General features: G+C 41.4%; 1 protein-coding gene and 1 long non-coding RNA gene across 2 annotated transcripts in view; one reads left to right on the top strand and one right to left on the bottom strand.

Annotated features, from left to right (window-relative positions):
• Positions 1 to 12,577, top strand: part of fat2 (FAT atypical cadherin 2) — a 57,928-nt gene extending 45,351 nt beyond the window's left edge. Inside the window, exons 20-24 of the mRNA XM_015349847.2 lie at positions 95 to 249; positions 5,492 to 5,939; positions 7,427 to 7,580; positions 8,448 to 8,986; positions 9,587 to 12,577. Of these exons, the coding sequence (XP_015205333.2) occupies positions 95 to 249; positions 5,492 to 5,939; positions 7,427 to 7,580; positions 8,448 to 8,986; positions 9,587 to 10,065 (1,775 nt within the window). The 3' untranslated portion in view covers positions 10,066 to 12,577. The remainder of the gene's footprint in view (positions 1 to 94; positions 250 to 5,491; positions 5,940 to 7,426; positions 7,581 to 8,447; positions 8,987 to 9,586) is intronic.
• Positions 1 to 24,194, bottom strand: part of LOC107077704 (uncharacterized) — a 47,955-nt gene that overhangs the window by 5,089 nt on the left and 18,672 nt on the right. The window lies entirely within an intron of this gene.

Raw genomic sequence — 24,194 nt, 5'->3', positions numbered from 1 at the left:
CGGGGTGGCTTCTAGCACTGTTTAAGTTGCACATTCATGTTTCTCTATGTAAAAAAATAACAAATCAAATGATGTTTTATGTTCTGTGTCTCAGAATCAGCAATTATGTTCAATGGAAACAGCTTCCTTAAATACCATTACCACGAGGATGCTGAGAATAGTAAGCTGAAGCTGACTCTTCGTATCAAAACCTATCAGCAGCACGGGCTTGTCATGACAACCAATGGAACGCATGTAGGATCATTGGAGGTAATAATCTTTCTTAATCATTTATCTTGATCATTGATCATTGATTTCTTGATGTTTCTTTCTGATGTTCCATGTCTAAAATAATACTAACAAATAATTTTATAAATAACATGAAACAATTCTTTTCCTCATTTAATTTCCTTTACCAAAGACAGACTGCCCTCAATGACATAGTTGAAAACTGATTGATAGATAGATGAGACTTTATTGATCCCGAAGAGGAAACTGATGAATTAATAACATAAAGTAATCACCTTAATGACATAATTTTATCATGTTTTCTTCGTCAGGGTTATAAAAATCAAAATCACTATGCACCTTTTAATCCACTATTCCACCTTTCTTCTTTTCCAAGTTTAAAAAAAATCAGTGTACAAATACAACATGTTTTGCAACATCAATTTCTTATAACCTGTCTGCTGCATTAATCATCACTTTTTCTTATTTATCTTGTGATTGAATAAATTTTTTCTCCACAAATTCTTCTTTCCTATGCATTCAGGTTAAACACTTTTGTGAATCATCTTGTTCCAGGCTTGAAGTTGGATAAGATTTTCCCATAGTTTGATCCTTGGGATTTTATTTTATAATCTGACATGACATCTACAAAGTTTCTATCATGTTCTCAGTGTGTGGGCATCCCATAAAGCCACTACCCACTTAAAACTACTCATGCTTTTCTTGTGAAATTTTAACTTAGGTTGTTTCATCTTTTCACCACACCTAAATACTCTGACAGCTTTAGATAGAAAACCATAGTAACCTGCAATTTAAACAAGGAAAAAAACGTGTTTTTGTTGGAAAACCTGAAAACTGGATACCTATAAGTTTAGCATGTAATATCATGCTCAGGAGATGAGTAAGAGCACATAATTGTTTGTTTATGTATGTAGTGTTGTGTAAAATGTTTCACTGAGGAGTTTCTTAAATCAGGGTAAAGTGACTTCCAATATTTCAGTCACAAATTAATCTCGGTAAGTACGCATGAACTACTTTCAGCTGATGAAATGCATGTGCTTTCACAATACAATGATCCTGAGTTCATGCTCTCTTGAAAAGATGAACAGGCTTTTGTTAGCAAGGTACTGTATGCAGCTGTGAAAATCTATGGTGGGAGGTGTCATTTGCAGGTAGTATCTAATAGGTAATATTGATTCATATCATCCTTTTTCAATGTAGAAAAGAAAAGACGTGGTTAGAGTCTATTTGGTTTAAGTGCCTGGTCTTTCAACAGAAACTTCAAAGGCATCAGTATAGTAGGTTTTTGTTCATTAGATTCAGTTTGCCATTTGTCATCAGTGTGCTTAAGCACTTCTTGTACTGTAGTCTTATCTTAGAATGGGAGAGCATGTCAGGGTTTCCTTTCTCTGACATCTGTGGTGCTTCACTGCCAGCGATATCTGGTACAGTATCAGTGGTATGGTATCAAAGAAGGGCCACGGTCCAAGACACCCCATTCACAACACCTCGCTGAGGTGGCCAAAGAAGGGGTGTTGTCCAAGTGTGACTGTATGCTCAGTATGCACTCAGTACACACAAATATATTAGACATATAGGTCAGAGTGGAGAGCTGTCAGTATGCAAGCTGCAAAAGAACAAATGGAGTATAATTCCACCTGAAAAGACAAAAAAAAACTCTTTGGCTGTGAAGCCCTCTTCACACCTGATTTTATAGATATACAGTACTGTGCATCAGAATGTGTAAATGTGTGTGGGTGTTTTATATCCTTAATAAGAGAAACTGCCACCTGAGCTTATATTACACGACAATTATACTGTTTATCAGCTGCCTAAGCCTGAGGGCAAACAATTATTGTCCCTGCTTCAACAAGCTTTCCTCATTTTTAGAAGATGCTTTCTCCAACACAGAAAACAGTAGTAAATACTGCTGTTCCTTTTCCAAAAGGGCTACTGTATTTATTTTGTATTTAAACTATTGATGCTATGAAAGAGGTGCAGCATTGTTTTTATCTGTTCTAGATTTGGAAAAAGATACAATATTGCTTGGTGTGGATATATTTGGAAGGATTGCAAGGTTATTCATGATGTGTGTAAAATGCTTGATAAGAGGAATTATTGCTCATCAACATATTGGTAATCAGTACTGGTAATCATACTGTTTGCCTATAGATACTTCTATTATCATGATATTATTCCTTTAATTATGAAAATCAATTAATGTTTTTTTATTTGTTAGAACAAATAGTAATGGCAATGCATGTTCAACAGATTTTACGATAAGTTATTTTAGGGATATGTCAGGATAAAGGAACCAGCTCAAATTCATTTGGTTTGCAGCAGATGACATACTGTATTACTCAAGAATAAGATGTTATACTCTATATAAGATGTTCATACATTTTAGAAAAGATCATAAACTACCAAAAATGGGGAAGAAACAGTCTTAAGAGCAGGAATTTATTTTCAATTTTGTTCATCTATTCTTTCGCTGTGATTTTACGTCTGGTGAAAGTTTAGTATAGTTACACTTTTTTGTAGTTTGCGGTTAGAAAAACTAGTTTTAGTATTTCAGAATCTGTGTACTTGGGGAAATGTCAAACTAATCAAATACAAGGCATTCAAAGCAAAATCCTTGACTTTTGCAGGCTGTGCGTTAAGGTCTTTCGTGTTCAAACTGATTGACCCTTTTAAAAACATTTTAAAGGAAATTCTTAAGCAGGACATGTATTTATGAACACTTGACAATATGTTTCTTGTTCTCTTAGTGTCCTTAACTTTGTGGATAAAAAATCAATTTGACAAAATAGCTCTTGAAATGATTGTTTCATTGTCCCTTACAATCTCCCGTTAAGTCATGTACATTACAATGAACTCTGAAGAGGGCTGATTTACTGTGTGGGCTTCTTCCTGCCTCCATGAAGGTTATCTGTGACATGGAGACTGGGCACATTCCTTAGTATGTCAAAGAGCATAATTGTCCCAGGAACAGAAGCAAAGAATGCAAGAAAGTGCTGTATCTATGAAGAAATCCTATAATACACCATTTATAAAAGGTACCATCTGAAATCTAGTCATTAAAGGGGAACATGGATGCTGAAGAAGATGCGTTCCATAACAATGAGAGATATTTACACTGCAATTTACATCTCAGGGAGTGACAGATGTATAACTCTTATATAATATACGTCTCTGTGGAGCTTGTCCTTTTCTAAACAGATGGAATCTTTGGTCATTATGTAAAGGATAAAACAAAACAATCCATTTCCTTTTAATGGCACTAACAGCTGGCATCATATCCACTTAGCTAAGGTTATCTGTGGCCAATATATTTGTATTTCCATAATGCCATAGTAGGCCTTTGGAAATTGTTTTCCTTATCAACTCGTGAGATAAAAATGCCCTAAATCCCCAAAATTTTCACAATGCCAAAAATGTTAACAGTTTTCAAATCTAATATTTTACATGTTCAGTCCATATTGCTTACAAATAATGAAGTGGAGTAATGTGAGGATAACATGGAACACTTGCACTCTTAAGTAATAAGTATTAAATATTTGCAGGAGGGGATGTCTGCCAATTTCATGTTCATACTATTTAAAGCAGATGTATTGTATGTACATCAGATGGCTCCCTTCTTTCTGTAGAGGATGTTCTAAGACAAATCTTAAGAGATCAGTAAGTCAACTGCAGATCAAAACACATCAGTATGTCCCTGCAGCTTAATTTCCCAGCCATGCCTTGTCGTTAAAGCTGTTGTCTTGATGAGGGTCACAACAGAGTAAATCACAGAGCTCAGACTGTGTCTGAGGACACCCCTGAACGGGATACCCATCTAACGGGGCACAGAGGGAATACCTTATTTCGGAAAACTAGACAAACCCAATCAGAATGTCTTTGGAAGGTGGGAGGAAAGCACTTAATTAATCTTCCTGAACATGGAGAGAGCATGCAAATGCAACCTGCCACATTCCTGTGTCCCCCCTGCTTTTCCTTCCCTTACATAATTCTCAGAAGGCTTTTATAGCAATATATATATATTGAAATTTCCACAAACTCGTGAAATATAAGTAGAAATAGAAATACAGTCATTGGCAAAAATTAATCTAAATTTATAATGAAATCAAAATCTGAAAAGTAAACACTATAAGTCATGTTCTAATATAAATACGAATTATTTTATAGACTCATATCTTAAATAAATCTATTTGGTTGATGTTAAAATGTTATTTTAATAATAATTATAATGGACTATTTTTAACAAAAACATAACATTGTTAAAAAATGAAATCATTAATAGCATGATTTGAATACATATTTGTCTATGAGGTCAGAACATGTATTCTTTAATCAAATGGAATATTATGTCCTACACAATAGCTGAAAAAAGCTGTACTTTAATAGTAATTGTTTATCATATATTATCTTAAGATAATTGTTAGTAATTAATTATTCCAGTGTATTGGTATTTCATTTGTAAGTTTAAGCACATGTGTTACAAAAACATCATCTAGGATAAGCCTGGGAGCATGTCAAAGCAAAAACAAAACTTTTATTATTATTTAAACACAAAGACTTGAAACAGCAATTACCTGAAATCACATACTAGTCTGACAAGTGTGTAATGACATGGTGTTGATCTCTTCTGCTTATTCTGTCAGTGAAACTGCATTAGTAACGTCTGCCTGAACGTCCATTTTAAACAGAAACAGTCTGATGCAATAGGCTCAAGTCAAGTCCAGTTCAAAAGGACCAGAATGTTGAGTAAACTTTCAAATTCACCAAACAGATAGCACTAAAAAATGATGTCAATATTCTTTTAGTTTTATACTTGCTTCTTAACATCTATTTTTAAAGCTTAACACAGTCGCAGGGCACTTACAATAGCAATGGCCTGCTGTCTAGGTTGTTAGGTGTCCCTGAATCATCACAGGAGTGAGCCCTGTTATGGACTGACACCTCATCTAGGATGTTTTCTGCCTTGCGACCATTGTCCACTGGGTTAGATTAAGGTTGACTGTGGCTCTGTGGTGGGTATTGAAAAAGGATTGAAGGAAACTTATCTCAAAGGCCTACCTCAGGACTGATACAAAGTACAGATCTGAATCATTTAAATAGCACCACCTTTGCCGTTCAATCAATTAATAGTTGTCCATGGATCTACAGTGTTTATGTTATGTACATGTATACACATATACTTTGTATCCACTCATTTCTTTCTTAAAGCATATATATTAAATCCACACACACACAAAAATATATTTATATATATTTGTTCCTGCAGATTGTTGACAAGGAGCTCAAATTTAAGTACAGCTGTGGGAATGGCCTTCCCGGAGCTCTGGGTGTGAGGAACGTCCCCATTTCAGATGGCCGCTGGCACCAGGTCCTTCTGGAGGTGAACAGCACTGTGCTGCGGGTAACTCTGGACAAGCTGCACTCCTCAGCCATCACACTGTCTGAGCCCTGCAGCCTGCTCCGGGGCAAGAGCCCACTGGTCTTCGGCGGGCCAGTCCTGCCCGCCCCAGTGGACACACCTGCCCGGGGGTTCAAGGGCTGCCTGGACGCCCTGGAGCTCAACGGAGAAGCCATAAGGACAGGTGTGGGAGGTGATGCCCTCATGGGCGGAGTAAGAAGGGTGACTGGAATCTATCAGTGCTGCTCCCCGACAGAAAGCTGTTCCTTTGAACCGTGTCAGAATGGAGGAACCTGCACGACTCAATCTAATGGAGGTGAGACAGTGAGATGAGTATACCTGGACGTTTAACTGTTAGTATGTCCTCTGTAGAAAATCCACACTTTCGGTCAGGTTTGTTTGTGAGAAAGGCGCAGTGAGTTAATTATGCATGCGTACAGGAATTGCTCACTCACAAAAAACGTAGTCAATTCAAAGTACAAGCCGGGACTTTCCCATTTAACTAGTCAAGCAGTTACACAAAAACAAGAACAGAGGAGGAAACATTTCCTGAGGAGTGATACCGTCCCAAGGGAGTAGTTAACATGTTTGTGCGATAAGGCATTAAGGCAAAGATATCACCGAACAAAGACAGCTTATTTACAACCCCAGATATCCACTCCCCACTAGTCCTTGAGCATTATTTTTAAGTCCAGCACAATTTCAGCTCCGCAAATCCTCTTTGACAACTTCTGTTACTCCTCAAGCACTTTCTCTACTAATAGAGAAGCTATTAGCTCCAAGATGCTTTTAACCCTTTCCATCACCTTACATAGGACACATTCCCATTTTTGAATGGCTAACTGTACTATATCATACTATACTATACTTTTTACTTTTCAACATCTACATTTTTGCTGCTGTTGCTTGCAAAATCCTGTAATTATACACTGGCATTTACATCTAAAGAGGCTGTGTTAATCTGCTTATTATAACTGTCCAAAAACTGTCTGTGGTTAGCAATTTAAAATATGTTCTTCACTTTTTAGAACTAATATCACAGCACTGACACATAAATACATTTAAGTAATAGGATATTTTTCAGTAAACGTGAGTGTCCATAACATCTTTTTGGTCAAAGGCTAAAAAGTTATATCTCTCCTGCTGCAACTTAATTAAGTCATTTGAGGCCACTTTCAGTTTACTGTTAATCCACGCACACAAGCACATAACTAAACCAGCTATTACTTGACAACTTTTAACTTTTAATACAGGGTAATACAGCCCACAGCCACAGGTGTCATGCTCTACTGAAACAACTATCTTAGTTGCAAATTTGTGTTTTTTTGAGTCCAGCAAAAATATAATAATGAATATATACCAATCCTAACCGTATTATCGTAAGAACAAAGTCACTTGTAGCACAACTGGAAGGTGGGGTGAGCTAGAATACATTTAACAGTCCTATTTTTAAGTTAAAACTGAAAAGATTGTTTGTTTCCACCTTTTCGTGGTATAACAGATTTATAATGTAACCAGATTGGATTATGTACTGCTCTGACAAACCATTCAAATGCTTCTAAGAAAACTACTTCCCATGTAACTCCTTTCTGTAGTCTCTAGAAAAACGAAATTGTTCTCTTGGGTCATTAATGCTGCTAGTAAGTGAGAATTCAAAGCCATGCCTCAGGTATAAGGAAATGTTAATCAACTGGGAAAAGATGGCAAACTGTGACTCATACCAAGTGTAAACAGCATTTTAAAGTCAAATATGGAAGACACACTGCTTTGATGTTTCTTCTCTTTTTTTGTTTGTGTTTCAAGAGTTCCAGTGTAGCTGCCCTCCACAGTACTTTGGCTCTCGTTGCGAGGCAGATAATGATCCCTGTCAGTCTCAGCCATGCGCAAATGGAGGTGTCTGTGTGGCGGAAGGTCAAGGTTACATCTGCCACTGCCCAGAGCAAAACACAGGAAGCAGGTGGGACACGTATAAGTTTGCATTTAAAAACAATCCCCAATTCTGCTTAATTATGCTGTAGGATGCTGTGCAGAGATGGTTCTGTCTCACCAGTCCAACTCGTTTAACCTTTGAAAATGCATTTTAAAAGGCATTTATATAGATGAAAGGGTAACATTTTATTTCATTTGAGAATGTGCACTTATCAGGAGAAAGTAGTTTTTTTTCTTCCACCCCAGTGTTTATTTATAATTCCGCCTTTTCCATATTAAATTGATACTGTTAATATGCTTGTTTTATTTGAGTGTCACTTCTAAATTGTCAGAAGTTGACACTTCTTGTTGGGTTAATTGGAGAGTTTGCTTTTGCTACCAAGTACCAGCAGTTCTTTTTTAGCTGGATTTTCAAATGTTTTACTTACAAAAGAAGGATAGCGACTGGTCATTTTACATAGAGAAAAATATTTTCTAATTTGTTTGCATAGCTATAGGAACGGAATTTAGTAATTACTGTATTATAACTCATAATTTCACTCTTTTTATTTAACTTAATTATCATGAAACTTGAGATGGTCGGACACATAACAACAGTACAAATCCTTTTTCTGGAAGGTTAATTGTCCTGGTTTTAGAGGCTCTGTAGTGATTATTTTATTTTTTGCCAGCTATTTTAGTCTACATCAACATGAATGTCTTGAATAACGGTGGATTCCACGTGCAGTGAAAGAAAAATGATTTTGAAAATGTCACATGAAGAGGCTCATTTCAGAATTTGCTTTAGAAATGTAATTTTATTCACTTCTTAAGAACTGTCATACTGCACAAAATCTAAGATGTAGATACTAAAAGACACCAAACCAACCATCTTTATTTGTTGGTTTATTTACAGGTGTGAAAGTCACATTGATGTGTGCTCTCCAAATCCGTGCGAGGCAGGTTTTGAATGTAAGGTATCTGCAGGCGAGCCGCCAAGGCACGAATGTGTGAATTCCCTGCCAGTGATATCCGACAGACTGGGAGTGAGAGAAATTATTGAAATCTGTGCTGCCTTGTTGGGGGTCCTCCTGCTGGTTGGAGCTTTCATCTTCCTACGCAAGCGCTACCTCCAGAGGAGGAAGCACAAGCCCATAAGCACGCAGAATTCAAACGGTTACTTCCACCCGAAAGTGGCCAAGAGCCTAGTGGGAGATACCCAGGAGGTGCCTCCGATTGAAATGAACATAATGGCTGAGCCCCGCAATAACCTTGACCAAGACAACCCGCTGAAAACCCGCGGCCAAAATGAATTCAGCACAGTTGGCGGGGGTCCGAATCAGAAAGTGAGAGGGGCTGTGGTCTGCAGTGTGGCCCCAAACCTCCCCCCACCCCCTCCTTCCAGCTCTGATAACGAATCCGTCCTGAAAAACAACTGGGAGCTGGACTATGATGGTGAGCTCACACCGTTACTAATTCCTGCATGTTTCTAGGTTTTCCCCCATGCCATTTAATTTATGTGAGAAAATGAAAAAGTCCTTGGGACTTGGTAGACAAAGTTAGAGTTTAAACTTGTACAACAATATATGACCTTCACGTTTGAGGCATAAAATCGTGAAAACATACACATACAATTCAGAAGTAAAACATCCAACATTATATTTTTTTCACATTTCCTGTATATAGTAATGAACGCTTTTTTTGAACAGGAGTCCAAGAAAGTCAAAAGAAGAAGAATCTCAAACCTGTTTGTGACCATGTCAATGCAAAACACATAGTGTTTGTAAAAGATACATTACATACATGGTACATGGTAGAATAATTCCTTATCTTTTGTTTTCCCAGGTAGTGGGCAAAAGGAAAATATTTGAATGTCTTAAATAGTATTTTTAAAATGCGATTCTTATTATACAGCTATTATTGTCCTTGGTACAATTGGGGTGGAAAACTTATATTTATAAATGTGCTATTGGCAGTAAATCAAAGATGTATAGCAACGATTTCTTACTTTCTATGTTTAAAAGACGACTGTATTGGCTCTCTTTTCCTTCGCAGTTTATCCTGGAGACAACGACTACTACTGCCCCCCATCAGCCAGGGAGTTTCCTCAGTTCGACATAGTGGAAGACTCCTACCCTGCGGTGCCCTCCATGGACCCCAGAAGGGCAGCTCGTTTCGGGGGCTTCCCCTTCCCCCTCGAGCGCTATGACCGACGGGCCCCCCTGCCCCCTTGCTACAGCAACCAGAACCTGGATGACTTTCTCGGGCCTGACGGGTTGCCCCTTCCGGCCCCCCAGTGTCTGAATGAATACACTGCCATCAGCTACTACCCTACGGAGCACGTGCAAGGTCTCGAGAACGTGTCTGGGAATGGTTACCGCAGACTGAACATGCGCCTCAGTGTGGCACAGCCCTCCTACGCAGACTGCAATACCCTGCCACACACAGGGGCTCCTCTGCGCACCCCCAGGACGTACGAGGGATCCGACATGGTAGAGAGTGACTACGGGAGCTGTGAGGAGGTCATGTTTTAACGTCCCACTGAACAGTCACAGGCACGTGATCTGCTTGTTTAACACCCTTTCCAGGGCATGTTCAGCAGCTGGCAAGAACATGCTGTCTTCGTGCCACCTGACGCATTTCAGAACTGAGTGGAATTTTGCTTCGAGGACAAGGTAAATAAATATGGCTTTTTGGAAACGGCGAGACTGTTTCAGTCTCGGCTGAATCGGCGGGCCAAGGAGCTGCTCACTGGCTGCTAGAACCATCAGTGCCATGGCTGTAAAGCACGTCAGTAACAAAGTATTACTCTTGCAATCAGCATGTCCCTGGAGGATTATACAGATGTCCCTTCAATTTAATGGACTCTAACAAAAATTGGGAGTTAGCTGAGGGAGGTTGAGGGCCCTGTCTGAACTGGCCCACACCCACAGACAGACAGCTGCCTTTCGGCAATTCCACAGATTTGTTTGTACATGTCTCCTTACGTAAGATGTCTGTCTTTGCTTTGCCGACGTTTCTGCTGCTCCACTTGCAGCTGGCTTCTCTATGACAGCGCATTGCTGCACTTTCTCTGCTGAGCACTGCTTTTTCTCTTCAAACAATGCAAGTTCTGCCATTGACCGTTATAAGGCAAGCGAGGGAAAACGAACAAGCAAAGAAAAACAGTGTCCTTTACTCTTAATTCCTCATCATTTCCGTGATTTTCCCAATCAAGTTGCAAAACAGCCATTCAAGAAGGCGAGAGAGAAAGACAGCACTCAATTTTATGCCTAATTTAGTGAGAAAAGTATGATTGAGGGTATACCAGACTATAGAAAAAAAACACAACTTCTTCCCTCTGCAGTACAGTACATTTATATTATGCACTTATTTCTATATTGTCTCAGACAGTTGTATTTTATTTATGTTGTCTTGTATCCTGTTGATGTGAATTGTAGAAATGCTGATATATTGCATCGCCCCAAGAAGCCACAGTATGACTGACATAATGGCTATATTTACTTTGTTACACTTAAAGCCAAAACTGTTTACTGAATATCCTTGTTTATTTCTTGGAAATTAAATTGTGTCTCAAGACTTGGTAATACATTAGGGGTAAGATTTGTTTTTTGTGCAGCTCATTATGTTTTATGACTTTTCTTTTGGTTTGTTTAGCTGGTTTTTGATACAGACCGAAAGAAAAGAAAAGTAACCCCCCCCCCACCTCAAAATAAAAAACAAAACCGGAGCCTGATATATTTTATCATGCCTGCCTGATCTGGGCTCCATTTTCACACATCTCAGGATCTTTCACATTGGTAAAATCTTTCAAATCTTTCCCACAGGCCACTAAAGGAATAGAAAGTTTCTGGAATCTTACTGCCTACCATCGCACAAAGAAGCACTGGCACATATTGGACCAAACAAATAGTTCTTGTTTAGCTTCAGACCAACACCCCCACTTCAGACTGCATATAGGATCATCCATTAATCCATTACAGGCATAGGTTAATGTGAGGCCAACGTTTGCTGAAGTGAGACACAATAACTACAGTTTCATTCCTCCAATATACGGTATGATTCAGTTCGGTTACTGAAAACCATAACATGCATTGCCTTTTTGATGTATATGAATACAGTACTTAGTAATTTAGACTAGGACTATAACAAAAAATGATCAAGGCAAACTCATTTGATTAAAATATATTAAAAGTATTGTTATGTCATTTGTAAAAGAAATATATAAACTGTCTGTTTCTACATTATATTTCTAAACGTGGTAGATATACAGTCCTTTTGAGAGAAGAATTGCATGTAAAACGAAGAACAGAGGCTGGCACCTCTTAAGAAAACCTCTCCAAACATTGCAGCAGTGATCAAATGTTTTCTGACTGCCATGGGTCCTTAGTCCATTGTTTTTAAAAGTGTAGAATTTCTTTTGCTGCTAAAATTCAGATGGACTTGTGTAAAGAAACACTACATAAAGCCAAGTGAACAGAACTCTCAGTGAGGAGCTGGCTGTGAATGCAAAAAAAGGTGTAAAAGTATTTTGGAAATGGCATGAAAATTGGGTTTCTGTCGTTATTTAAGACTGGAATATTAGTTTTTATAGACAGTTTCACATGTATCAATTAATGTGAAACCGTGGGCAAAATGAACAAGAATGTCTGATGATCTTTTAACGCACTGAGTGAAAGGACATTTGAATTTTGCGCATGCAGATGCCCTCTGAGAAAGGCCTACGCTGCCAAACAGGTATTCACCTAAGATAAGATCACTTTATTGCAACCGGCAACCTTCCAGCCATGGGCACAGATCCACTGTATCACCCAGCCACTACACTGCCCGATTGATGCACTTTTGTTAGCATCAATCAAATGACCGACAAAGCAAAATCCCCCAAACCAACAACAAACACAAAACAGATTTTCACAATGGGCATAATAAAGACTATGCTGAAACAATATGTCCCACCATTCACTTGGCCCAATTCTCAGCAGTCACATTCTTCAGTGTTAGTATAACAGACCACGTACAATTGTGTATCCTTCCTAAGCCATGAAAACTGTTTATAAGATTTATAATTTATTGCATGTATGAAAGGATATACATAAGTATATTTGTGTTTTATCTGAAAGGCTTGCTGCTTTGAGGGTGGAATTCAGTTTAGACAGAGGTGTTGGGGGCAAATTAATGATTTTCTTAACAGCTCTAGGAGGTAAATGTCTGTAACTGCAGGTGATAGTGATTTGCCGTTTTTTTCTGTGTTCTACAGTGTAAAGAAACTACATAAAGCCATTGTTAAAGATGTACGCAGTTGTCCAGTGAGTTGTTCTGAACGAAACTTGTTTAAAATGTATTTGTATCTTAAAATGGGGTTACCCATATTTTAAGAAAAAAAGTTGTTTCTCTGTGAGAGAATTGTATCATTTTTTGTTAAAAATAATGAATAAACTTGTTTTATTTTATTACACAGAAGAATTCAGTGGCTTTTGTTAAAAAAATAGACTTTTTTATATAAATAAATATAAATAATATATATATAAATAAGTAAAAATGTATTTATATGAATTTTATTGGAGTTTATTCTGGGGATTAATGATAATTTATTTAGTCCAAAAGACAGAATCAAACCACGGCCAAAAAGGAAACAAAACATTGGTCATTTCCATCCAAAAGAATTACAGAACTTAAAGTGAGCAACTTGCACTTTATAATAGAGTCCACCAGAGGGCGACAAAATAACTATGCACTTCAGAAAAATGAAGATTCTAATAGATACGATACGATTACAAAATCTTACTTTTTAACACTGATTACAAAAATATTATGCTTTACAAATAAATCTGAAAGCTTGGAGGAATTAAGTTAACTTTTATAAACTGCCTAATTGACTTTTGTCAATTTTTTAACGTTAATAAAAATAATATTGAAAATATTCATACATGCAATTATATATTGTATTTAGATTTTTAGAATATTAAAGAAGATGATTTGCTTTACACCTTTGAATTTGGTATTATTTTGCTAAACAGTACTAACCGATAATCTTTTTTTTACTCAAAATATAATAACAGTCATAAATTATTCTACATTTTCCCTATAGAAATGTACCCCATTCTATTAAGCATTAATATATCTTCATACTTTCATACTTTCAGAGGCTTTTGTCTTTGTTTTGAGAGGAAACAACACAGATAATTATTAATTGTAAAAAAAAAACATTTTAAAACAAAGGCAACAACCTAGTACCACAAACACCAATAGACTCTGAGTCACTGACTCAGAGAAAAAAAGTCATTGTTCATCACATAGAGTTATAGAAACTCTGTCCAAGGTGGACTCACTCCCTTCACTACACTGATTCTGAATCTATCAAATCAAACAGTAAAAAACAAAATTCCAATATGGTAATTACCATCTTATTACATTTTTATTTAACATGGGCTTAAATCCAAATACAATCTGAAATTGTATTTTTCATATTTTTGTTTCACATTTAAGAGAACTATTTCGTATCATTTGAAAACTCGGCTCTTGCAAAGGAAGGGGAAAAGCTGTACACTATTTTCCATACATAGTTAATACTTTGCCTTTCCCTATAACAAGGACGTTTTTGCTTTGCTTATGTGTTTTTGTTTCAGGCAAAATGATAACCTTAAAGTGCCAAAAGACCGTGAAACTAAAACAATGGTAGAATACATCTTTAACAAGAACATGTTCTAGGAATGATTCGAAGTCTCTAGAAAGGGAGTAACTGGGTCACCATTTCTTTAGGAAAAACCAAGAGATGTTATGTTTCTTTCATGTGCCTCCGCAACTCGTGAAGATCTTGTGCTTTTAACGTTCCTGCCGGGACTTTGAACAAAGCTTTTTGTGTCCCTGATAGAAGAGCTAAAAGATGTCGAACCAAAAGTAGCTTTTTCAGTGTTTCAGGAATTTTTATATTGACAAATGAAACACACTTCCTGGTTCTTTGCCAGCCTGTGGTACAAGCCTTAAAGTCTTGCTGTTCCAACTTCTGGAATAAAGATGCTTTTCCACTGGAATAAAGAAATACATGTACGTCTTTAACCGATCAGTGATGAGCACAAGCATTCACAAGCACCTAATGCAAATACAGTCCTCCTTTGCTCCTGCAGTTAGTGGTTGTGCTGGCATGTGCTTCAGCAAATGTTTGATTCTTAAAACATCTGTAACACTTGGTTCAATTAGTCAATTAAGAACCATCACGTGTTGGCTACATCAAGTAATAAAATAACTATTTTATTATTACTTAAAAAAATATTACTCGTTTACTTCTACTGCAGTATTTCTGATTCAGAGAAACACTTCTACCATCTGCAATCTATATTGATATCCCTTAAATCCAAGCACATCTGTACTTTTCTCTTACAAAAGGGTCCAAATTTATTAAATCCCAAGACCTGGAGCTTTACAGATTTGCCATTAGTAAAACAGTTTTCATAGTCTTTTTCCAGATCCATGTAAGATATTGATTGTGGTGTTTCTGTTGTACTCTGCTTCTCAAAAATATTTTTTTGCAGTTACAAATTATAGTTTTAGTTATACTTATTCTTGCTGCCTATCAAATTTTACATGGTCTAACTTTCTGACACTTGCTTTTCCTATTTAAATGACAACTAATTGGATAATAAATGCTGGATGTCCACAATTGCTTTTCCATTTTAAAACCATTCTTCGTCGAGGAGAACCATGAAATTGTTTCTGCTTGTGCATGTTATTAGTTTATTAGCACTGCAAATGTAATTTATCCTACAACAAACTATAATTCTATTTATGTTCTTTCGTTTGTGTAACGGAACAGTTCTTTTTTTTAGACCCTATGTGGACAACACAATCTGGGATTGAGTGAGAAACACAGGGGGAAAAGCCATTTTGCCTCTGAGAACGAGTTTAATCATATGTTTATGGAAGCCTCCTGGGATCATTATCAGCACCACATAAAGTCTTAGGTGTGATCTCTATCACAGATTTCTGCTTTGCCTGTATTACTGCCTGCACAACAGGACACTACCTTGTCATCAGATCAGATAACTGCTTTTCCCATGGCAATGTCCCAACCCATTGTATCAAACACAATTTAATTTAATGTTGCAATTTCTTCATAGTCATCCAAAGATTCCAGCAAACATTAGCAATAATCCAAGTTTAACAGCTTGATCATTTCATTTGCTTATTTTCATTCTCTTACTCTTTATAAATTCTGCTTATTAAATCCATATCATTATCTGAAGAAGGATGAAATGCAATGAATTAGGTCATATTTATTCAAAATACTCATTTGAAAGTTGTTGTTCTAAGATCAACAGGGACAAGGTGCTGAAGAACAAGTTGGGAACTATAAACAATAAGAATGTTCCCTGGTATTTTAACGATATGCAGATGTACTGAATAAGAGAATTTGTTTCGTGCCAGGCCCCTATTATTTTGGTGCTATCCTTAATGCCTGCTTTGACGTCACCAAAATGATTCTTTCTCTATAGAGATTACCGCCAAATGGCTTTTTACGCATCTGGTCTGACAGCCTGATAGGACATACGATTTGAAATACCCACATAAATTAAAATGCATCTCATAGTATTTAGTTTTGGAATTTACTGTCTTTCTGCATTTTCTGCTTGAGTGAACTCAGTATTAAAGCAGAAGCTGCCCTTCCTAATGTTAACATTTAATTGCAGTTTCCATTTCAAGGTCCAAACTAAAAAAAAACATTTATTGTAACTGTATGTTCAGCTACTGTTGTCTTACTGTATATGAGCCATCAGGTAGTCTAGAATGAAACACACACATATCAAGGCAACAAAGTTTTCCTATCATCCCAAAGAAAAATGTTACTTGGTTACTTACCAGGTTGGATGTCTCTCTTATACTTCAGGTGGTCAACCTGAAGGTGCAGTCATTGTAATTTAAAAGAGTCAGATTTAACAGAGATTAAGAGATTTTGATGAAAAAACAAGTGAAAATCACTTGTGAATGGTATGAAACCATTTCTCTCCTGCTAACAAGCCATGTTGCCATAGTAACTTTTAACAACTCTATCTTGAGCCTTTTACTGTCCAGTGTCAAGACCAGAATTGAAAAAAATACAATCGTCTACAATATCTCAGAATAACTAAATGGACAGACACTGCTTTGGGATGCAACTACTCCTCACATCCTTGGTATCCATTCTTAAGTAATTTTAAATAAAGCAATCCGTATTTTTCTAAAACAATACGGTGGCCACCAATTCTGTGTTGAGGGCATTCTGTTCTCTCACATGTAAACAGTAGATCCATCAAAATAATAGCTTGTCATTTACCAAACTATCAAAGGCGGAATTATTCCCTAGTAACATATGATTTTGTTGTGGATGATTGGGTCATTATTGATTTTATGAACTTCTGATTTCAAAGAAATTATTAATACGTGACAGCATCCAATGGGACCAATGAGAGTTCAATAGGCAGCAGGTGACTCCTGTGTAATTATAACACAGCATGATGGAAAATAAATAGACTTAGATTTTCAGATAGTAAACATACATTTCAGCTTTACAATATGCTGGTGTTAGCCCTTGAGGTGACAAATTACAAAATATTAATACACTTAATAAGTCATATTTTCTCACCAAACCACCCCATATTGCCCTATCACTGATATCACTTCACAAACATCACAATCATCTTGGTGAGAACTACAGTAGCATTTCCAGTCATTATTCAGTTATTTCAAATACATGAAAATGTATTTTGTTTTCTCTGCTTGCATAAAAACAAACCGTGTATTATGTAGTCTGAGCCAGCAGTCCTGTATGTGAGCTTGCAGTTGACACAAGTATGAGAATCTCATTGATGCCAACCTGCTCATATCTGTTTGATAGACCTGTCAGCAACTTGGCTACATGTTTAGGCTGTAAAACAGCTGATCTATACTACATTGCAGAAAAAGACAAATATTAAGTGTTGCTTTATAAGCAGTTCTGCTAGAGGAAAATTCCACAAGAAAGCAATACCATGCCAGCATCTCAGAAAATAAAAATCACAAAAGGGTTTATATGAAGACGACAGCAGTTATGGAGTAGAAAATCAGAGCCTTTAACTGGTTCTGCATCATTAATACCATTTGTTTTCCACTCAGTGGGGAACATATTATGAAAGGTACTAGACACAGTTTGAAAAAGCATCATTAAAGACAGAAAGCGGCTTCTTAGCGTTTTAATTCATTTCAAACAATCAGAGCACTAATATACATAGGTTCTCGTGTCACTGAAGAAAGAAACGGTTTTAGGGGATAAATTATACAACACAAAGTACTGCAATTTCACAGCTTTTCCAAAATTGACCACTTCTTACTGTTAATAATGTAATGTCCTTTGCATCCATTATGACTGAAGACACTTACTGTCCATCAATACTATTGTTATTCCAGATATTTATTTGATTATACTTTCATTTCAATTAAGAAAAGACAGTGATTTCTTCACCTTTGATATAAGGTTTGTCAAAACCAATGACTGAAGTTATTGATGAGCTATTGTTGCATCAGACAATTAATAGAATGATAAAATAAGCAGATAGACTGAAATAAACGTTTCTCTCAATAAAGATCGAGGCATATTTTGACAACCATCTGTGTGGATGATAACACCACCAAGAAAATACAAGACATATTCAGTCTTAAATCCAATTCAGTTCTGGAGACTTTTTCTGCAGGTATTCCATCTGTCAAATGTCATTTTAAGACAGACTTTTAGACACGGCATTTAATTTTGTTTGTGTGTACTGATGTTTCAATGAATGCAAACGAAAAATACATTTTAATTCAAGAGATGCTGACCTGTCTTGTACCATTTCACTGGGGAGTGTACAGAGGCTTTGAATCTTGATCATCCAAGTGGGTCCTTTTGTAAGCAAAAATCCACAAGAGCTATAAAAAAACCCTTAAGGTGGTGAATATAAAAGTGATCAATTTATTTCCGCTTGAACTTAAATTACTCTGATAATTATGGAAATCTACTTAAGCTATTAGCCTAGATGTAATGCAAGATTATCTCAAGCACCTATCCTTTGGCATTAGAAAGAAATAATATTATGATGGGGATTTTCTTCATTTACTTGACAGAAACCTTTATTAAAAGCAACGTACGAGGACAGCTCTACAAAGGGTGTGATTGTCTAATTAACATCAATACATTGCAATAATTAAAGTTTAATTATTTCAATTGCGCTTTAAAAGGTGATTACAGGAAGGTATTACACAAGGAAATGAAGCAGTAAATTAAGAATATGATACTGTATAGTCAAACAGTCCTGTGAAGAAGGACTGTGACTCAGAGGCACACATGTTTTAAGGAGGCACCAGAAAGTGGTTCTGACACCACCTTATATGCAGGAAATGAAGGACGGAGACATGGATTGAGGGGAAGTTATGACTAGTCAGCCACCACAGGAGAAAGGAAGAGCATGGACGAAAGGATACAAGGAAAGACAAGAGACTGGAGATGAGAACAAGCAGAGGAGGGGTGACAGCAGTACTGTATGTCAGGCTGGGGATTTTTATGAACAGAAGTTGCAAGGCAACAGAGAGATTGGCTTGGGGTTTTACTTATGCTGCTCATTGAATGCTCATTTGATTTGACTATCAAAATAATGCTTATGTGGGAAAAAACCCTCAACAGTATACGATTGTAATTTGTAGTTCCCTTATTATGATTTTATCAAATCACTTGAAAACCTGAATAGAAAACCTTTGGTGTATCCTGTAATCCACACACCGGGAAGAGACTTCAAGACTTCCATTGTAAAGGATTATACAGGCAGTATCTGCAGTATATAGTCTTTTCCTGCATGCTGTAAAAACTAACATGGGGATATTGTGCTATTCAATGTTTTTTGAGGGCTGTCAGTGTTTAGGTTTGTCAAGATACAAGACATTATTTAAGAATTGAAGAAAAAGTTTGATATACAGTCATTACCATGTTGAAGGCTGATAGCAAACCCTGGTGGAGAGGAATGAGCCAGGCCATTACTGATGATGTAAAAAACCTCCAAGACCCAAATTAAAATATAATTAATAACAGCAGACGTAAAAGATCAACAGTGAACGTCTGATTATTTGATTGAGAAAATACATATCAAAGAACTGAAAAGAGGGTCTGCCTTCTTCACAGAATCGGTTCTAGAATAATTTACCAGGCTTGTTCTCCTTAAATCAAACACAAAGGCAATTGAAAGGCAGTAAACCAGCCAAAAATGGATGCTAGGGGTTGCATGTGTCAACTCTGGGATGTGAATTCATGATTTGTTTGTGGAAACAATGAACAGTTCAGTACACCAGATAAAAGAGATGCTGAATCTCTCTGTCTCTCAAAGTATGTTTTTCAATATATAAATAAATAATGTACTATGTCTATATATATATAATACATTATATTTATTTAGGTTTAACGTTTAGGTTTAGGTTAGGTTTTTACAAAATGTTATAGGATTGTCTAAAGTGAGTACTAGCGTAAAACATAACTTAAAGTTAGAAAGTAATTGCAGAATGCATTTGAATAATTTCATATGTCTTTATGCTTCTTGATCAATGTATTTTTCAGACTACTGTAGATGCACTCCTAGGACGACAAGTCAATCCGTATAACACCTGCAATACGACTACTGCTACTACTAATACAGCTACTGTACTACTGCTAATAATAATACCGAAATTAAAACGAATTCCTTTTTTAAATGTAGCGTATTTAATTTAAAAAGCTTGGAGGTGAAAGGGTTAAAGTAATGGTCAATGGGTTTACGGCCAGAGCCCATACTGTATATTGTAGCGTATTGCAGGTTCTTTCTCAGAACTAAAGAACAGTGGAGACGCGATTAACCAAGCACTGGCTTTATTTTACATCCACACCAAACCAAACACAGGATCTACACACACATGAGGAGACTGACGAACACGTACACACATTTAGGGTGGTAATTACCTAACAACACACTCTACTTTTACAGGACTACACAGGGCACTAGAATTACTAGGACATTATTTACACAGGCAGGGTCAGCCGCTGGTCATCGTGCTGACCCTCAGACTCTTCCCGGCTACCACTCCCAGCATGCCCAGCGGTACTACGAGCGCCTAGGGGCGCTTCCTCCTCACCACCAGGCGAGGGCGTTACACTGCCCCCACCTGAAGCGTCTGGCGTCTCGCCGACGTCGAACACCCCCCTCAGGCTGTACTCGTATTCGGCCAACTGCTGCGGAACCCTGCGTGAGCGGCCGCTGCGCCGCGGTGACGGCTGGCGATCCACGGACGCCCCACTATCGGCCGGCTCCGGCCCCGGCTGCTCCTCTGGAGCCTCCCCACACGGCTCCTCCTCCCGGGCCCGGTAGGGGGCCAGGCGGTCTCGGTGCAGGACCACCACTCTCCCCCGTGTTCGCAACCGGACACGGTAGCAGACCTCGCCCACCACCCCGAGTACCTCAGCGGGCCCCTCCCACGACGGCGCCAGCTTAGGACTGAGGCCTTTGCGGCGCCGCGGGTTGTACACCCAAACCGAGTCCCCGGGCTGGAAGGCAGGCCCCCTGCAGCGCAGGTCGTAGTACCGCTTCTGCCGGACCCCCGCCTGTGTCAGGTGGGTCCGTGCAAAGCTGTGCACCCGCTGCATCCGCTGCCGCAGGTCCCACTCGTAGTCCGGTCCAGCCGGCGGTGCCGACCCGTCTCCGGGCGGCGGGCCGAAGACCAGGTCCACCGGTGTTCGCATTTCCCGGCCCAGCATGAGCGAGGCCGGGGTGCACCCGGTGGATTCCTGGACCGCGGTCCTGTACGCCCAGAGCGCAAGGGGGAGGTGGCGGTCCCAGTCCCGTTGGTGCCGGGACACCAGGGTGGCCAGCTGGGTGGCGAGCGTCCGATTAAACCGCTCTACCAACCCGTCGCTCTGGGGATGCAGCGGGGTGGTCCGCGTCTTAGTAATCCCCAGGCGCTGGCACACCCTGGCGAAGACCTGGGACTCGAAGTTACGCCCCTGGTCACTGTGTAACTCCTCCGGCACCCCCAGCCTGGCAAACATCCCCTCCAGCAGTGCATCGGCCACCGTGGGGGCACTCTGGTCCGGGAGGGCGTAGGCCTCCGGCCACTTCGTAAAGTAATCCATGGCCACCAAGACGTAGCGGTTCCCGGCCTCGGTGCGCGGAAACGGGCCCAAAACGTCCACTCCCACCCGCTCCATAGGAGCCCCCACCTGGTGTTGTTGGAGGGGGGCCCGAGAGCGCTCGGGGGGACCCTTCTGCGCCACGCACACCGCACACGTTCGGCAGTACCGATCCACGTCCCGGTGGCAAAGACCCCAATAAAAATGGCCTCGGAGACGCTGCAGGGTTTTTTTACCGCCGAAGTGCCCCACACCCGGTTGGCCGTGCACCGCTCGGAGCACCGCCCCGCGGAGCGACCGAGGCACCACTAGCTGCCACCGTACCTCGCCACTGGAGGGTACCCGCCACCCCCGGCGCAGCACCCCGTCCTTTACCTCCAAGGCCTCCCACAGGGCGCAGAGGGCCTTGACGGACTTCGGGTGCGGGGCGAGCTCCTCTCGTGTAGGCCGCACTCCTGCTGCCCTCCAGCGGAGCACCGGGCCCACGTCAGGATCAGCTGCCTGACGCTGCGCCAGGTCTGGCAGGCCCACCCCCAGCGGCCCCTCCCGGGCCGTGGCCGCGGCGCTCACCCCCGCCACGGTGCGGACAGCCTCCTCACGCTGCTCCCGCCGGGCGCAGTGATGGCAGTCCGCGGCCTCGCAGGGGCGTCGCGAGAGAGCGTCGGCATTGAGATGGCGAGACCCCGCACGGTGCACGACAGTGAAGTCGTACTCCTGCAGGATCTCTATCCATCGCGCCATCTGTCCCTCTGGCTCCTTAAAGTGGAGCAGCCAGGTGAGGGACGCATGGTCGGTCCTCAACCGGAACCGGGTCCCGAACAGGTACGGCCTGAAATGGTGGACCGCCGCCATCACCGCCAGCAGCTCGCGACGGGTCACGCAGTAGTTCCGCTCAGGCCTAGTCAGAGCCCGACTGTAGTAAGCCACTACGCGCTCCCCATCCGGCCCCTCCTGCGCCAACACCGCCCCCACCCCCGAGTCACTCGCGTCGGTGTCGAGAATATACGGCAACCGCGGGTCGGGGTAGGCCAGCACGGGGGCCCCCACCAGAGCTTCGCGCAACCGGCCAAAGGCAGTCTCACAGCCCGAGTCCCAGTCAAAACGGCGGCCCTTGTCGGTGAGGCGGTGCAGCGGGGCGGCGATGCTGGCAAAGTCCCGGACGAACCTCCGATAGTACGAGGCCAACCCCAGAAAGCTGCGGAGCTCCGCGACGGTGCGTGGAGTCGGCCAGCCCCTCACTGCAGCGACCTTACCTGGGTCCGTAGCCACCCCTCGCGGTCCAACAACATGTCCCAGGAAGGTCACCTCCCGCCGCAGGAGCTCGCACTTGCGGGGGTTGAGCCTCAGGCCAGCACGGCGGATGCAGGCCAGCACCGCCTGGAGGTTCGTCAAGGCCTGGTCGAAACTCCGTGCATGAACCAGCAGATCGTCCAGATATAACACGCACTGGTTCCGCGGGACCGATGCCAGCACCCTCTCCATCAGCCTCTCGAACGTCGCCGGGGCATTGCACAGGCCAAAAGGCATGACAGTAAACTGCCAGAGGCCCTGGCCGATGGAAAAGGCCGTCTTCGGGCGAGCATCGGGAGCAAGCGGTACCTGCCAGTAGCCGCAGCGGAGGTCCAGGGAGCTGAACCAGGTCGACCCGGTGATGTAGTCCAGGGCGTCATCTATCCTCGGCAGGGGGTAGGAATCTTTCCGGGTGACCTCATTCAGCTTGCGGTAGTTGACGCAGAACCTCCACGAGCCGTCTTTTTTTTTAACCAGTACGGCTGGCGCCGACCACGGGCTCGCGGAGGGCTCAATCACCCCCGCTGCGGCCATCTCCCGGATCTTTTCCTCGGCGGCGGTCCGCTTGGCGTGGACCATGCGTCCTGGTGGGATGCGGATGGGCCGAGCGTCGCCGGTGTTGATCTCGTGTTGGACCAGGGCAGTGCGGGTGCAGTCCTCATCCCTCGCCGCAAAGAGGTCTTCGTTCTGGGCGAGTAGCTCCTGGAGCCGCTGCCGCTGGTCCTGATCGAGGCCCTCGCAGCTCCGCTGGAAGAGGTCCTCAACGGCACGCTTCGCTTCCACGCAACGCTCGGCCCCCGCCGCCGCCTTGTCTGGCCCCCCGGCCGACTCAGGGGCAGGATCCGGCACGCTCGCTCCCCGGCTCGCAGGCCTGGTCTGCCCCGGCGACTGACGCCGCCGCCGCCGCCGCTGCCTCTTGTTCCCCCGGCTCTGGCAAGCCCGCGTCCCTCGGCCTTCGCCGGACCTGCCCTCCACCAGGTGCAGTCGCTCCCCCTGCCACACCAACTCCTGCCGGTCCAAGTCCAACCTGGCCCCCACTCGCTGCAGTAGGTCCAGCCCCAGAATGCAGTCCTCCTGGATGGGTGCAAGGTAGCAGGGGTGGCGCACCGTCGCTGCACCCAGACGGAAGGCAAGCACCCGTTTCCCCCGGACTGCAGCGAGCTGTCCCGTCACGGTCCTCAGCCGCAGGCTGGAGGCCTCCCATCCTGGGGGGTTGGTGCCCTCGGTGTCGGGGAGAACGCCCGG

This window comes from Lepisosteus oculatus, chromosome 11 (assembly GCF_040954835.1).
Source record: "Lepisosteus oculatus isolate fLepOcu1 chromosome 11, fLepOcu1.hap2, whole genome shotgun sequence".
Taxonomy (NCBI): domain Eukaryota; kingdom Metazoa; phylum Chordata; class Actinopteri; order Semionotiformes; family Lepisosteidae; genus Lepisosteus; species Lepisosteus oculatus.
The sequence above is the reverse complement of the archived record's forward strand: the minus strand, read 5'-3'. Positions and strand labels throughout refer to the sequence as shown.